This window comes from Mustela lutreola, chromosome 7, assembly GCF_030435805.1.
Source record: "Mustela lutreola isolate mMusLut2 chromosome 7, mMusLut2.pri, whole genome shotgun sequence".
Lineage (NCBI taxonomy): Eukaryota > Metazoa > Chordata > Mammalia > Carnivora > Mustelidae > Mustela > Mustela lutreola.
Genome location: NC_081296.1, coordinates 3,870,351 through 3,886,568, shown reverse-complemented (window position 1 = coordinate 3,886,568; position 16,218 = coordinate 3,870,351). Strand labels below are relative to the sequence as shown.

General features: G+C 58.3%; 1 protein-coding gene and 1 long non-coding RNA gene across 6 annotated transcripts in view; one reads left to right on the top strand and one right to left on the bottom strand.

Moving 5' to 3' along the window:
* Positions 1-2,421: 2,421 nt before the first annotated feature.
* Positions 2,422-16,218, bottom strand: part of LOC131835489 (uncharacterized) — a 38,968-nt gene continuing 25,171 nt past the window's right edge. The window contains exons 3-5 of the long non-coding RNA XR_009355186.1: positions 13,810-16,143; positions 12,747-12,910; positions 2,422-2,541 (exon numbers count right to left, since the gene is read on the bottom strand). This is a non-coding gene — a long non-coding RNA (uncharacterized LOC131835489). The remainder of the gene's footprint in view (positions 2,542-12,746; positions 12,911-13,809; positions 16,144-16,218) is intronic.
* The window catches only part of RASGRF1 (Ras protein specific guanine nucleotide releasing factor 1), an 88,115-nt gene continuing 80,608 nt past the window's right edge, over positions 8,712-16,218 (top strand). For 2 of the 5 annotated variants that reach the window (XM_059179795.1, XM_059179794.1), the window contains exon 1: positions 8,713-9,402. In XM_059179795.1, coding sequence (XP_059035778.1) covers positions 9,127-9,402 — 276 coding nt within the window. In that variant the 5' untranslated portion in view covers positions 8,713-9,126. Of the gene's footprint in view, positions 9,403-16,218 lie in introns of all 5 variants that reach the window. The other 3 variants (XM_059179798.1, XM_059179796.1, XM_059179797.1) reach the window with 3 other exon arrangements.

Below are 16,218 nucleotides of genomic sequence, written 5' to 3'. Positions count from 1 at the left end.
CGCCGGGGCTCACATCACATGGTCTCAGCCTTCCGGGTACCTGGCTCAGGTCACATGACTATCCCTCGTCCACTCACAAAGGCCAGAGGGATGAAGCCTTCGGATTGGTCAGGCCTGGAGCTGGGGGTGAAGTCACTCTTCCTCCGAACCAGGTGGACCCAGACGTGGGGAAGTGTTGCTGCTGCTGTTACCAGAGGAGGAGATGCGCGGTAGGGGGCAAAGAGACGTCCCTTCGTCCACTTCTTTGGCCTTTGCTCAGCAGGAGGATGAAGCCCAGACCTGGAGCCCTGCCCTCTTAGTCTGCTGAAGCCCGGCAGTGAATGTACCTGCTCTGGATGTGTCCCAGGCACAGTGTCCAGGATGCTGAGCCCTGAGTCCCCACGAGCAAACAGAGCAAGAGTTGCCAGTGGCCGCCCCCACCCCCCGTGAGCGGCCAGTGAAGACCCGACTGCCTGCCTCCCCACCACATCAGCACCAGAGCAAGGCCAGAGAGGCTGAGGACCCGCGGGCTGGACCAAGGGCAGCGTTGGAGGGAAAGGAGGGTGCCCAGCACCCGTTTGAGCCCCTCAGAGGCTTCACCCCTGAGCCCTGGCCCCTTCAGCTCTGGCCAGGGACGCATCACCACTGTGGGACTCCAAAAGGGTGGCCTTCCCTGGGCTCCCTGTTCCCCCCGACCTCGGAGTCTGAGCATCCCGTGCAGGTGTGCTCTCACTGGAGGGCCGGCACGTGCGGCGGCTGCTGGACCACCTGCCCCTGCTCCCCCACACCCTCTCCCGCCGCCTTTCCTCACCTGCCTCTGCGTCCCCGAAGCTGACTTTAGGGACCTCACTGGCAGGCTCCCAGCCCTCGGCCTCCTGGCTGGGTTTACCCAATAGGAAGTAAAGCCACAGATCCCGAGGGAGGGAGAAATGGGGTGTTGATTGCCCCGTTCTCACTCTGCCCCATCTCGGAGGCTGTCTGTGTCCCTGTACGGAAGGCTGTAGCCCCTGCCGCCCGGCCCTGTCTCTGGCTCAGCCCCGGCCCCTTCCCGCCAGTGTGGAAACAGCGTCCCACTCACTGCTACTGGGCCCAGGACCTTGCCCCACCCCTTGTGGCTTCCCCGCACCCCGACCCCGCTGTGTAAATGGTATCCCACTGACCTCTCCTGCTACCCTGAACGCGCCATCTGCTTCCCCCCAGCATCCTGTCCGAGGGGCCGGAGGCGAATGAAGCCCAGGCGGCACCCTGAGCCTCAGAGAGAATCATGGCCCTGGATGTCCCTGGAGGAGCGGGAGCAGCCCATGGCCCCGGGACGGGGGGAGGCAGGCACGGTCAGGGCCACGTGGGAAGTCGAGCAGGGAACCACTCAGGGCCAGCGTTTGGCTGAATGGGAAGCAGCTCAACGTCTGGCCTTCACCATAACCCGCATGCTGGCTCCATGACCTTGGACTTCCAGCCTCCGGAACCACGAGGAGTGAGTGTTTGCTGTTGGTGACCAGCACCCAGTTGCTAGAAGAACAGCCTGAAGCCAGAGAGCCGCCCTGGGCTGTTGGACAAGCGCAAACCAAGCCACTTCCCGAACCAGAGCCGCCGTCTTCAGGGTTCGCTTGTTCCGGAGTCGGTCTACACCAGCCAAGACCCTCAGCTGACCTGGGGGTTTGCGCAGCGCATCTGGGCTCCTTCCCAATGTGCTCGAGGAGCCGGGCCCAGCGTAAGCTCCGGAGGGCGCGCACACGCTGAGAAGTTGTTCACTAAGCCGCTGCCCGCTGCAGGCACCTCAATCATGAGAAAAAACTCTTTCATTGATTTTCCTTTCTGACTGAAAAGAGCAAATCAGCCTGATGAGAATAGATTCATCTTAAAATCCCTCTGAATCCACTTTCTTCAAAGCCTCTCTCATTTCAGCCTCCACGAGAAGCCCGCCCCCGGAGAATCGATACCGGGCCTGGGAACGATTCCTCACCTAGCGACTCAGGAAGCCCTCTCCCCCAGAACGTTCTGGAACTCTCTGTAACCGTGCCACGGGGGGGCACGGGGGGGGCAGGGGGGGCTCTGGTAACAGCCGAAGGTCTGCCTTCTCCTGTAAACACCAGAGACTTTGACTGTGAGCGTCTCAGAAGTCTGCGCGCGCCCCTGTCCGATCTGTTCACTGTAGTAACTTTTTGTTACGAAAAGTAAAAAAATATATAAGGATATGGGGGAAAAAAGAAAAATATTGAGTTAAAATGAGATGCAGAGCACATATGCCTACTCCCTCCTACTCCCCTAAAATGACTCAAAAGATCAGATTAGCTGGGCCTGATTCCAGGGAAGGGGTGGTAAATCTTTGACTGATTTTTCATATTCTTGCCTGCTTATAAGTCAATTCTAGCTGTACAAATGTAACAAAATTGGATCCAGAGAGAATGGAGTGGCGGGAAAGGCGAGCCAAGACCCCAGAGACCTGAATTCTGCCTCTGGCTGGCCATGACCCTCCTGGGGGACTCTGAGCGTGGCACTTCCCAACGGCAAGATGAGGAGGTTGGACTGACTTCTTCTTCCCGTTTCCGACCCGCTCTGCATCTGTTAGGGCCCAGGAAGCAGAGAGAACATTCAAATTGGATCCTTTGAGATCCAATAAAGGGACGATTTCCAAGTGCCTGGGCTGGGAGTACGGAAGTCAGCAGTCCTGAGGCACAAGGGAGGGCGTCCGGCCCCTGGGACCTAGAGACCCAGCCGGGCAGGGGAGAGGCGACAGCCCCCTCACTCGCTCTCCCTCCAGGGAAAGGTGTCTCTAGGGCCAAACGCAGGCAGAAGCCCTTGATGGAGCTGGGAGCAGGGACAGTGACATCTGCCCCCAGCCCCCACCCCAGGGCATGGAGCTGGCAGAGAGGGTCCGGCTCAGACTCCTACACAGGTGACTGGGCTGTGGTCCTCTGTGCTCTGCTTCTGGTCACTCGCTGTCAACCCTATACTTAGCTCACTCACCCGTGAACCTTTCCCCTCTCAATTCTCGATGGCCAGGAAGCCCAATACCCAAGTGCACGAGAAGGTGCAGGGCGGTGCTCACGCACACGCCGGTGTTGGGATGGGGATGGGAGGTGCAGCACCGGCCACCGGCGGCCCATCTGGCCACTCAGAGGCCCTTCATGTTCGCAGCTGCTAGTTTAGCCCAGGGGACTGGACCGCACGGAAACACTGCAAATACTGGCTTCCTCAGCCCTGGTACTCATGACTGCAGGTCGCAGCTTCCATGCACGGCAGCTAGCTCCCCCGAACACAGACGACCGGAATTAGGGATTCGTCCCTGCGGAATACGATCGAGTGAGCCGACCTGCTACACAGTCATCAGACTGAGCGTGCGCCCTCTTTCCTGGGACCCGTGCTAGTTACAAGACTGACCACATACAGGACACGAGAAAAACAGCAATGCATCTCAAATATAGGAAGAGTACAAACCATGTATAATTATATGTTATATTTAACATATTTAAAACTGTTATGTATTTTATACAGTATATATATTATGTATAATATGTAGAAAAAATATATTCTACATATGTAACTATATAGCAATGCCATTGAATCTGGAAAACATCTGCACTTAAAGGAAAGGGCATAGTCTTAAATACTAACCAGAAGTAGTAAAAATGAATAAATTAAGCATTCAAGAAGTTGAAGGAAACAACAAACAGATCGAAAAAAAGCGGGAGAAAGAGTTTAGTAAAGACACAGGTGTGTGCGTTAACCAACTACAAAAATAGAGTTAACAAATAAATTTAAAGCTTTCACAACAAGAATAATGAAATTAAAACCCTTGCAAAGAAAGACAGATCATTTAAAACAGAAAATCAGTACCTAAGAAAGGAAAAACACAGATGGAGATAAATCAGAAAACTTGGTAAGTCAGTGTTCAGTCTATATAACAAATTGGAAAATGTAAACAAATGATTTTGGAAATTATAAGTCACCAGGATTGACTCAAGAAGAGATAAACAAACAAAATAAAACAAGGATAATGTAAAAAAAAAAAAAAAAAAAAAAAAAAAAACCAGGGTTAGATGGGAGGGGAGTTATCTACTGGGAAATGTATTCCAACTGTCCAACTGGCAAGCCCAGCACATAAATTAAAATTTTAAAAGCAGGAAGAATTACGGATAGTAGTGGTTTACAAAATACGTACAGGAGTGGTAATAGTTTTCTTATATACTAATCATGTCCAGCCTTTTAAAAATAGAAAATGATCATATTTTTATTGGAAACAACAAAATGTAATACCCAGAAATAAACTAAACAGGAAATGTATAAGAGAAATGTAAAGAAATGTATATAATTCTGTCAGAAAAATTTAAAGGACAAAATTTGGAGTGATGCACTCTTTTCTTGAATAAGAAGACAAAATGTCATAAGGTATTAATTATTCCTAAATTAATAAATATTTTCAATGTCATTCCAGTAAAAATCTCAATGAGACTTTTCTGGAACTAGATAAAATTAGTAATGAATTAGCCTCTTTCAGTCAGATATAATTGACATGTAATGAATTAATCTTGAAAAATGAATGCAAGCGTTATTTAGGAACATTTACAAATGTAAAGCCACGGGAATGGTCCTGTTCTACCAGGACTCAAAGTGGTTAGTAAAGCAGTAGGAAATAAAACCAGGTGTCACTGGTATAAGACAGACAGACAAAACAACAGGACAAAAAAATAGCCTCTGAAATTCCCAAATATAGTTAAGTACACAGTGAGCGTACAACTTCACATCAGTGGTGGAATTTGGATTATGCAAACAAGTGCTTTGGGGACAACTTATCAGACATTTGGGAAATTAGGAAAAATTAATAAGGAACCAGATCCCAGCCTCACTCTCAAAAATAAACTCCAGGGCGCCTGGGTGGCTCCGTGGGTTAAAGCCTCTGCCTTCGCTCGGGTCATGAATAAAATCGTTTAAAATAAATAAATAAATAAACTCTAAAGTAAAATTATGTGTGGAAAAGTGAAATATAAAAACCAAGAAATTTTATCTTTTTTTTTTTAAGATTTTATTTATTTATTTGACAGACAGAGATCACAAGTAGGCAGAGAGGCAGGCAGAGAGAAAGGAGGAAGCAGGCTCCCCGCGGAGCAGAGAGCCCGACGCGGGGCTCGATCCCAGGACCCTGGGATCATGACCTGAGCCGAAGGCAGAGGCTCAACCCACTGAACCACCCAGGCACCCCCAAACCAAGAAATTTTCTTGAAGGAGCTAGGACACGGTTGGTTGGTGGGAGAGTTCAAAGTCAGAAGCCATAAGGAAAAAGATTTGTCTATAATCTGAACCATGATTGAAAGCAAGCAACAGACTGTGGAGATTATCTGCCACGTGCACGGTGGCGATCGCAAGTATCCCTCGTGTATGGAGCACGGTGACAATTCTACAAGAAAAATACTAACACGTCTGAAGAGAGGCGTTAACAAGAAACTCACGAGAGAAGGAATGCAAATGATCATAAACATTTAAAAAGTGTCTAACCTCTCAAGCAATCAAAGAAGTACAACTTAATACAAGAAGGGGATGTCATTTTGCCCTTTTCAAACGGGGAATTCTCAAGAGGCAGAGACTGTGGAGCTCCAGGAGGGACAGGTGGCTGAAGTGGGGCAGCTCGTGTCCCCGCGACAGCCACGCAGAGTAAAACACCTCTCTGGAAATCCAGTATCCCCCGTACCCATGTTTCCCGCACACACTCCTTAACCTAGAAACGCCCCTTTCAGGAATCCGGCCCGAAGGACCGAAGTGCGTACATGAAGACGTTAAGCACAGTGTTATTCCCGAAAACCGTGACTGGGGAAACAGCCTAAATGCCCAACCATGAGAGAGTGACTCCTCAAATTCGCGGTCATACAAAGACACGGCCCCACACACCGCTAAGTGAAGGGAGCTGGGGGAGATTTCAAATAGCCTGCGCTGCAAGAAGCCCGTTGGGTAAACAGATGAGCATTGAACTAGGGTTAGCATTGAACTAGATTAGACAGCAAAAATAGAGGGGGGGGGGAGAGAGGAGCTACGCTTTTATTGTCTAGATTATGTTACTTTTTACAAAGAGCCTCATTACACTCACCCTCAGAATAATAGGGCTGTTTCCACTGGCTGGGAGGTCACGGTGCAAAGCCCTAGCGTCTGCCCAAGGAGGCAGGGTGGGCGGCGGCTGACGGAGCTGGCCCAGAAACCTCCGTTTCCAAAAACGCTTCTGACTCCACACTCTTAATTCTTCATTTTTTTAGGTGGTGAGAAGGTTATATATATTTTTAGTATAGTGTCCAAAGAGCAAATTCCCTGTAACACCTGCCGCCCCACAGTACACACGGGCTTCCCGTATCCACAGTGCACGGCTGAGCAGCCCCCGCATACATGCCGTGTCCCCACCAGGACTCAGCAGGACTTGCTACTTCTAAGGTGATCAAACCCACCAAAATACTCCTTAATTCTCCTCCTTGTCTCCTTATTTACAGACACCTGCTCCCCAAACTCAGGGGAAGACGGTCTTCCTCCGGCAGGAAAGGCACCTTGTGCTGGCCTGCGTTCCACACAGCAGAGACTGTGTTCTGTTCCTCACGGGGGCCCCGGTGGCCCAGCCCAAGGCCCGGCACAGACGAGAGGCCCAATGAACCCCAGGGGGACAGCTGCGTGTGAACGAATGAAGGAATGAACACACCCCATCTCTTCCCACCTCCCCAGTGCTCTAAATCCCGCAAAGCCGGTCCGCACAGGTGCAAGGCCACATCACAGGCGTTTATGCCAAAGTGCCCTCAGACCCCGCTGGCAAGGAGAATCTGCTCCCGACCAACAAGACCCCGGGTGATACGCGGGTATGGACAGAGTCACGGGTTCTGTGGCACGCTCCGCGTTCCCCAACTTTGCTGCACGTGAAAATGGACAACCCACTCCAGCACTGCTGTGGGTGCTTGTCAAACGTCCCTGGATGATTCCGAGATGCAGTCCAGGTTCAAAAGGCAGGTACCATCATGGGTTTCTCTGTCATAGCAGCTTCCACCCGCCCAGCCTGGGCTCCTGCACATTGGAGAGGTCCTGCCACCGCTCCACCCCCCAAAAACCCAAGGACCACCCACTCAGCTGTACACATACCCTGGGGACACACCGCCCAGCTCAAAACCCACCTCTGCCACGTCTGGGGAAGCCCCAACCCCTGCACGCCTCCTCTTCCGCCACCTGCACAGTGGAGCTGCGGGGGTGGGGCTAGCTAGCCTCAGGCAGGGGTCTAGACAAGAGAGCCCCTGCCCCAGAGCGTTCTCTGCCTCTGTATCCGTCCCACGAAGAACCTCACTCCTGGAAACTGCTTCCGTAAGGAGGGCCAAAGAGAAGGAAAGGTGGTCGCAGTGTAGGGTCCCCCTGGGGACAACCCCGGCCGAATGTAGAGGCTTAGCCATCTCGCCACTTTGTTTTCATTATACCCGAAGAACAATCAGCCTCGCTGGTTCTTTGCACTGAGGTGCCCCCCCCCACCCCGCCCGGAGTCTGGGCACCGAGAGGACAGGCTAAGGTTAACACCGTTTCTCCCCAGCGCGCTCCCCGGGGAGGGACACAGGCCCACGCCACTGCGCCCGGACAGGGGCCGCTCCGAGCCCTCCCCCACCGCGGGGTGTCTTCTCCTCGTGGATTCCGCGGGCCTACCCAGGACTACGTGATTCCCTTCCCTTGCGCCACACCAGGGTGTGTGTGTGAGTGTGTGTGCGCGCGCGCGCGTGTGAGCGTGTGTGTGTGTGTGTGTGTGTGTGTGTGAGAGAGAGAGTGTGTGCGCGCGCGCGCGCCGGGGGAGGGAGCCTGCGGCTTCGCCGCTGAAACATGGTGTCGTTGCTTCCTTCCTCTCCCGGGCCGCGCGGCCGCCCTTCGCCGCTGCGCACAGGCTGGGCCAGGCCGGGCGCCACGCGGGGTCCCAGCGAGGCCGCTGCCCTCTGCGGCAGCCGGCGGTGCGCGCTCCCCGCTCCGGCGCCCAGGCTCGCGCGGAGGCCCGCGCGCCCTCCCGGTGCAGCATGCGGGCGCTGTGACGTTCTCGGATAAATGCCGCGCAACTGTGTAGGCGAATGGGAGCTAAAAATAAGAACGGAAAATCTATCATTAAGGTATCATTGCGCCAGAGCAGCTATTTGAAGGCTCCCGCGGTCCCTGGCGCCTGCGTTTGAAGCCCGCCTTTAGGCTTCGGGGGTATTTGCAGAAAACTCCCGGCAGCGGCTCGCCAGCCAGACCGCAGGGTGCAGGGGGCGGCGCGCGTAATTATGGCAACACTCGAAATAAAATAGAATGAAATAAAATAAGCGCTCACCTAACCCCTCCCCCATCTCACCCCCGGGGCGTCCTCGGGTCGCTGGGGAAGCCGCGGGGAGTGCGGCTGGACGCTGAAATGAATGTGACCCGGCGATTACGCAAAGAATAGGACCGAAAGCTGTTCCGGATCCATTTCGCCAACCGCCCTGCTCGGATTAGAAAAATAAAGTACCGGGAGGCCGCCTTTGGGAGAGCAAAACGCCAACCGGGACTTCACCCCCGGTCTACAGGGCGCCGCGGTGGGGCGCAAAGACGCAGAGTCCCAGGGTGGCAAGCCTCCGGGGTGCCCCGGGGTTAAACGAACATTGATCTGATTTAGTTTTTAACACCCGAAGGGGAACATTGGACACCGGGGTAGAGGGGCAGGACTCGTGTGTGTGCGTGTGCGCGTGTGTGCGTCCGGGGCGGGGGAGGGGGCGCCAAGGTGCAGCCTGCGCGCGGCTCTGCGCGGCGGCGGGCTGCGTGCGTGTCTCTGTCCGCGCTGCTGAAACCGGCTCTTCGAGGGATCGGCGTCACATGACTCCGCCTGCCCCTCGCCCGCGCGCAGCTCGCCAGTCCCTCAGTTTGCCCCGCGCCGGGGGAGGGTCGGCCGGCATCTCCTGAGCCCCGAGGCGCTGAGGAGCGGAGAAGAGGTTCCGGCGGGGAATGGTACATCTCGCTTCCAGAAGCCCCGGCTCCGCGCCAGATCCCGGAGTGTAGATATTTGGGGGGAGGGGAGAGCGACCAGGAGCGAGCGAGCGAGCGAGCGCCAGAGAGAGGCAGCGCGCCGCGCGCACGGAAGGGGGGCTGCCGGGTGCCGCGCGGAGAAGATGTAAGCGCGTGGGGTCTAGCTGGCCTCCGAGCACCATGCAGAAGGGGATCCGGCTGAACGATGGCCACGTCGCGTCCCTGGGACTGCTGGCGCGCCAGGACGGCACGCGCAAAGGCTACCTGAGCAAGCGGAGTTCGGACAACACAAAATGGCAAACCAAGTGGTTCGCGCTGCTGCAGAACCTGCTCTTCTACTTCGAGAGCGACTCGAGCTCGCGGCCCTCTGGGCTCTACCTGCTGGAGGGCTGCGTCTGCGACCGCGCGCCCTCCCCCAAGCCTGCGCTCTCCGGCAAGGAGCCGCTGGAGAAACAGGTGAGGCCAGCGCCGCGTCTGACCTCCCAGCTCCCCGGCCGCGGCCCCAGGCACCCCGAGCCCTCCGCCGGCAGATGCTGCCCGAACTTTGGTCCCTCCACTCTGGGCTCCCTCGGCGCGAGAGGAGGCTGGGCTCAAGCGGGCGGGTGACCCCGCCATGGGCAGAGGGGGCAGGGACTGCGGGCAGGAAGTAGGCGCCGGCTGCGGCTGCCCTTCACCGGGCGAGCTCCGTGGGAGGCAGGGACGCAGGGGCCGAGACGCGGAGGTGCCGAGAGCGACCGGGTGCGGGAAGAAAAGGGGCTCTGGGAGACCAGTCATGGGCTGGGAATGTGGACCCACATCCGGCCAAGCATGGTGCCTCCCACCCCGCGACCCTCTCGGCCTCAGACAGCCCTGATCGTCTGCGCCCGGCCGGGGCAGGGCGAGACGGAGGCGTCGGAGCGCCGGGCCCCCTGCCCCGCGGCCGCCGGGAGCGAGGAGAGGCTGCGCTAGGGCCGCAGGGGCCGGCGGGGTGCGGTGGAGCAGCGGCGGGCCCCCGGCGGGCCCCCATCCCCAGCACCAGACCGAAGCGTTCCAAGGACCCCTCTGGCGCGCGGAGGCCAGGGCCCGGGGCTGCTGCGGAGGCCGCGGGACGGACGGGCGCTGCTCTCCTCCCCCTCCCCCTGCGCCGCCACCGCCGCCGCAGTCGCGGCCAACGCGCTGCCCTCGCGTTTCTGGAGCTGCAGGGCTCAGGGACGGGCCTGGATCTGCCCCGGGGGCGCAGGCGGGGTTGGGGGGGGTGCCTCTGGCTAGAGGGAAGGAGGAGCGACTGAGAGGGAGAGCGATGTTTAAGCTCGATGCGCTCCCCAAAGGCATCTGGTCAGTCCCCATGCCTCCAGGAAAGGAAAGTCAAAGATAGTAGGTCCTAAAATGTCATGGCTGGAAGGGACCTGAGATCCATGGTGGTGATGGGGGGGGGGGGGGCCGAGCTGCAACTAGCTGGTTATTGTCTGAAGAAGGACGCTGAGACCCACAGAGATGGTACTGTCCAGTGTCATACCAGGCAGCCCCTTCGGATTTCCAAAAGACAGCTGAGATCTCAAAGCCCCTGCTGCATGCAGACTGGCGGGGTTGGAACTGGCCAGACTGGAAGCCCCGCTTGAAGTTGGCCACCTTGTTGTCAAGACCGGCCTGAGCCCAGCCTCTGCAGTCCACCTTTGCCTTTCCTGCTCTTGTCTGGTGGGTGCTGAGGGATGATTTCTGGGGACTGGCATATTTGGGGGTGGATCTCTGGAGATGCCAGGACACAGGGCAGGGAGAGGCTCCTTGCCGGCAAAGCCGAGCAAAGAGCAGGCAGGTCCTTCGGCTCAATCGGGAGGAGGACTGACCCGAGAGAGCCAGACCCCGACCAGGCCAGAGTTCTGCTTTCAGCCCCTGCCAAACCACCCTCGCCAGCCTTCCAGAACCTCGCCGACCTTTGCCAACCCAAGTCCACCTGCACCTCCTGGTGGCCCCAGCCCCAGCCCTCTTGGAGCCCCTCTACCCTCAGTCCCCAGCTCGAGCCCAGAGCTGAGTGCCCAGGGAAGGCAGGGAGAGAGGGAGGCAGGAAGCCAGGTTGCCGCCGGCTCAGGGCACCTGTTCTCAGCCCTTCAGAAGCCAGAGCCGGGCCTGAGACTCCATCTCAGCCCCGCGACCATTGAGCTCTCTCTGGGACCTTAGTAAACGCCCTCAACTTTTCTGAGCCTCTGTGTTGTCATCTACAGAATGGGGATAAAAACGCTCCCGAGATTTCCAGATCACAGTTAGATAACGTATGTGAAAGTGTGCCCAGGACGCACTCGAGCTGGGTCTCGGGAAGCTGTAGCTGATCTGAAGAGCCGGGAACAGAGGCCACACAGAGCGTTTCAGCTGAAGGGAAGCTCGGGGAGACCCTACAGCCCATCCTCCCCAGTGCGCAGACAGACAGACAGAAGGCCAGAGAGGGGAAGTTTGCTGCCTGTGAGCAAAGTACGTCAGGAGCAGCCTCAGACCAGGAATTCACCCGGAGTCTAAGAATTCCTGAAAAGGGGATCCTACGCTCATCTCAAATCAGTCCTGGCCTGAGTATCAAACCACACCAGCAGCAGATTTTGGAAGGGACAGGACTGCAGAGCCCACCGGTGGTATGCACACGTTCTCCCTGCTGTCTCCCCAGAACTCCGGGGAGCCCCAGAGGAGAGCAGGACAGGGCAGAGAGGAGCAGCGGACGGCCGGATGCTGCCTGGCTCACGTGCCGATTTCATGAGAGACATCTGCTCTGTCTCGTGCCCTGACATAGACCTTCCTTCCATTTGAGTCCAGAGCCAGGGTCTGGCTAACGTGAAGTACGTCCTGCTTCCTCGGCCCGTGCACATCTATAAGAATCTGTAACATTTCCCTTCTGTATCTTAGAGGAAAACTTGTCGCCCCGCAGCTGCTCAATATGTCTCATGGGGTTGGGTGCCCCCTGGCAGCCAGGCAGCCCAGACGTTAGAGCCATCCTGTCCCTGGGTCTGCCCTGCGTCTGGGCCCACAGGAAGCCTAAACTGGAGACGTGCTGGCCATGTGCCCTCGCTAGGAGGCCTCGAAGGTGCCGGCAGGTCAGCAGCACAGGCCCGGATCTGGTGAAGACCTGCTTGGAGCCGGACATCGTTTTGTCCAGATCTAAGCAGGCAGCTTCCCGGTGGAAAGGCCAGGGCCAGGAAACCCCGTCCAGCAGCAGGAGCATGTCAGGGACCGAGCACACAGTAGGTGCGCAGAGTGTGCTTGTAAGATGTCCATTCCTCCCTTGGCGTGCTGAGGGTTGACAGGGCGCCAGCCCAGGACCCTGAGCCCCAGGCACGTGTTCACATGGCATCCTGATGCCCTCTCTCTGTGGGCCTGTCTCTGTGTGAGTCTGATGGCACCTGGCACAGCCCCCTTCCTGGAGCCCCGAGCTGGGATCCCACGTCTCACGCAGGCAGACTGACCCAGCCTGCTCCCGTGCCCAGTGGCCGAAACCTTCTCGGGGCCGCCTCGGGCAGTGGCTGGCATGAGACTCCTTCCTGGGCTCTCTCAGTCCGCAGCCGCCCTGCCTTCATCACAAAGCACGTCCTCCCGTTGCTCCAGCACATTCCACCCCTCAGCCAATCAGAGAAAGGCAAACCTGAACGGAGGGGGATAAGGTTTTGCTAAAACAGCACCCCTCCGACCGGAGCTGGGGACCCGGACTGCTGCACTTGTACCTCCCGGAGAGGCTCTGCCTGCCCGACGTGGCCCCCGCAGCAGCGAGGCCCCCAGGATTAACCGTTCCCTCCCCCAAACATTTCTAGAGCTGAAAGGAGGTTGAAGAGACGCAGTAATTATACCTTAATTGGGACAAGGAAATACCAGGTCACCGCCGGTCTGCTCGGCTGGTGCTGGGAAGGCGGCTCCGGACCGCGCAGGCGCGAGGCCACGCTGAGATCTCACTGCCTTTTTCTGTGCGGTGAACATCGGGCTCTGGGGACCCGGGCTCTGCTAGGTCCTGTGGCTGCGGGGGGAAACAGAGCGATATCCTCAGGGAGCTGCCGGGGGCTGGGTGGGGAGCCCTCCCCAGGAGTGCCCCTGCAGCTATGGCCAGTCACTGGGGAGTCTCCCTCCCCGCCCCTGCCTGGGCTCCCCACAGGGCTTGCCCAACACTTTCACGGGGTCCCACCTCCTGCACTCCCGTGCCCCCCTGTACAGCCCCCACTCAAAGGACCTTCCTCGGGCGGGCACACATCCAGTCACCACAGCAAGCGTCTCAGAGTGACCATGGCTCCCACTGCCTTCAAGGAAAGAGGGGATCTGTCCCGGGGGACCCCCAGGAGCCATGTTCTGCCCTTCCGTGAGCCCTGACCCACTCCCCACCCTGCTCTTCCTCGCCCTACACAGGCCTCTTTTTCCTACCCCAGGGCCTTAGCACCTGCTCCCTCTCCCTGGAAGGACCTCCCACCCCACGCATGTCAGTGACCTCGTCCTCCCCACCCCCGAGGTCCCAGCCTTGGCCTCCCGCCCATGGACCCCAGGCTTTTTTTCCTCCACACTGTGGTCACAGTCTGCGATGACCATAAATTTCCAGGTGCAGGAGAGCAGTGAGGGGCACCAGCTGAGGTGGAGATATGCGGCGGTTGTAGCTGACCATCGATGAGAAGGGTCGGAGCCCCGACGGGGTGAAGGAACCGGGTCTTTACGGCACAGACTTAGGTATCACCACAGGACCCGCCCTCTGGCTGGGCAGGAGGGACTTCCACGTCCCTAGACCCATAAATACGGAGGAACAAAAAATGCAGTTTACCGAGCACCTACTGTGTGCCAAGCACCTGCTATGGGCCGGGCACCAGAGTGCCTGCTCTGCGTGAGCTCTCTCCTCAGTCCCCCCAGCAGCCCTGGGAGCTTGTCCCTGCTCACCCATTTTCGAGACCGCAACACTGAGGCTCAGCACTGTCAGGTAACTTGCTCGAAGCTCCGGAGCGTGTGGGGACCGGCGGGCAGGTGACTGCAGAACCTGAGCCGTCCTCCACCGACCGCTGGGCAGTTTGCGTGTGCCGTCCCCCGCCAAGAAAACAGAGCATCACAGCACCTCAAAGTCTGTCACTACCGCTCCAGCGACTTGTGTGAAGGAGCTCTGGTTTCTGCTTGGGTCGGAGCCTGGCAAGTCCGATCCCATGAGCATAAAGGGAAGACCTAAAATACAGGCTTCTGTATTTTAGCATACTGTATCTGTACAGTCCGGTTTCCCCAACATCCAGGGGCGAGCGCCTGTGTGCACGTGGCCAGGAACGGGACTCAGCCCCCCGCGTGTGTGCAGGAGCACTGGTGACGTCTGCACCCAAGGGGGCTGGACTGCTGCCTGCGCCCAGCGACCTCCGTGAGGGCACCTGTCGTGCCCTTGGACACCTCCACTGCCCACCCCCTCCCACGGAGGAGCTCACAGCCCTTCCAATGCGAAGCCCACTCGCCGAGGGGTGAGTTGCCCACCTCTAGCAGCAAGGGTTTCTGGCCACGTGGACAGGCTTTGGACCCCGGCCCTTCTTAGGTGGGGAAGGTTGTCAGGCTCCCCAAGCCTCAGCTGGCACGTCTGTGAGAATGTAACAGAGCCTCCCCCGCATCCTGTTCTGCAGGCTGCAGACCCCTTGCCCCACACGGTGGGGCTCGTCCCAAAGGGAGGCCCTTCTGACCCCAGCTTTCCCGTCCATCTGTGCCTGGACTCCTGCTCGGCGGAGCTGTGGCACGGGTCCCGGGGGCCCTTGGCGGGTTCAGAGCTAGCCGACACCAGGCCCTGGCCCTGGACACTGGGATGGGGTGGTGACTCCTACTTCTGTTTCGGCGGGCTTTGGAAACGTCTTGACCCCAGCGTGCCTCTCTAGTCACTGGCGGCCACACCAGCCCCCAAATCTCTCAGGCCCACTCGCCGGTGTCCTCTCTCCCTGTGGCTACAGCGCAGGTGGCCGTCACCCCTCAGCGGGACTTAGGGGGTGGTCCCCCGCCATGCGTTTGTCAGGATAGGCTAGATTAAGCAGCAGCGACAACCAGGACCAGCATTAACACAGCGAGCGTGTTTCTTGTTCGTGTTCGACGAGCTGTGCGGGGGGCGTGGGGATCGCTGGAGAGCCGGGCTGATGCAGATTCGTCCTGACACTGGCCTCCACGGTCACCCCAGCTGAGGGGAGGGGTGAGCACAGCTCCCCGGTGACCCTGAGGCTCCCCCAGAAGTGGCCCACTCTGGCCACAGTCCAGTGGACAAGGCACGTCACGTGTCTGGCGTGCAGATGCCACGGGCGAGCACTGACCCTCTGATGCCCGATGGCAGAGCCCGGGGGCCCCGCCGTCTCCCTGCATCCTCTGTGTCCTGCAGCCGCATGGCTGTGTGCCATGAGACCTGTGTTAGAAGCCCGCCTGCCCGCCCAGCTCGAACACGCACAGAGCAACGGGGACACAGCAGGGCTCCTGCACGGGGGCCGTGGGGAGCCACGTGTGCCCACACGGGAAGGGGCAGTTCCAAGCCAGGCCTCCCGTTTCGTCGCACTCAGTGACTCTGTCATCCCTGGCCGGTGTCAGGACCAGCCGTCGGCCACCCGGTTTCCCCCAGAGCAGTGAGGACAAGTCCATCGAGGAGACAGCCTGGCTGGGAAGAGACAGTGACTGCCCCAGGCGGCCCGCGCCACTGCCAAGGAAAGTCCAGGGTTCAAGGGAGTCCAGCAAGCACAGCCCCGCCGGCCCCGGGGGCATCACGGAAGCTCCACCAGGGGGACACGCAGGACGGGGTATGGGAGTTGCAGGGGCCCCTGAAGCCTGTGGCCCCGCTGCAGGGCCCGGCCTTCCCCCGGAGCAGCATCTAGGCGGGTGTGTGACGGAAGCCAAAGGGCACCCCGGGGCCGGCCTGGAGCTCGCTCCGCATTCAGCGAGCCTCTCGAGCAGTGAGGCCGGGTCAGAAGAGGTTCCCTCAGGAGCAGCCACGCGGGACCTCTGTGGCCGTGGACCCACGGGCTGGAGTAACTTACCCGAGACAGAGCCATGAGCCATGAGCCGTCATGTTGTCTGTTTCAAACAATCTGTGCGGCGGACGCTACCCTCCCACTTTGTGAAGGAGAGAGCAGATGCTCAGGGGAGATGGTTCGAAGACCCCGAGGCCAGGTAATAAGTGACCCATGTGAACCGAGGTCAGCGGTCTCCAGACCGAGGGGCTCCAGGTGAACTCCCCAGAACACAGGTTTTGTGGAATGTGGGTCGATCTTCCAGAAGCTGAAAACAGAAGGACTCCGTGGCAGAAAAAGCCCCAGGAAGGTTCCTGCATCGCAGGAAGGCTCAGAGCCTCCA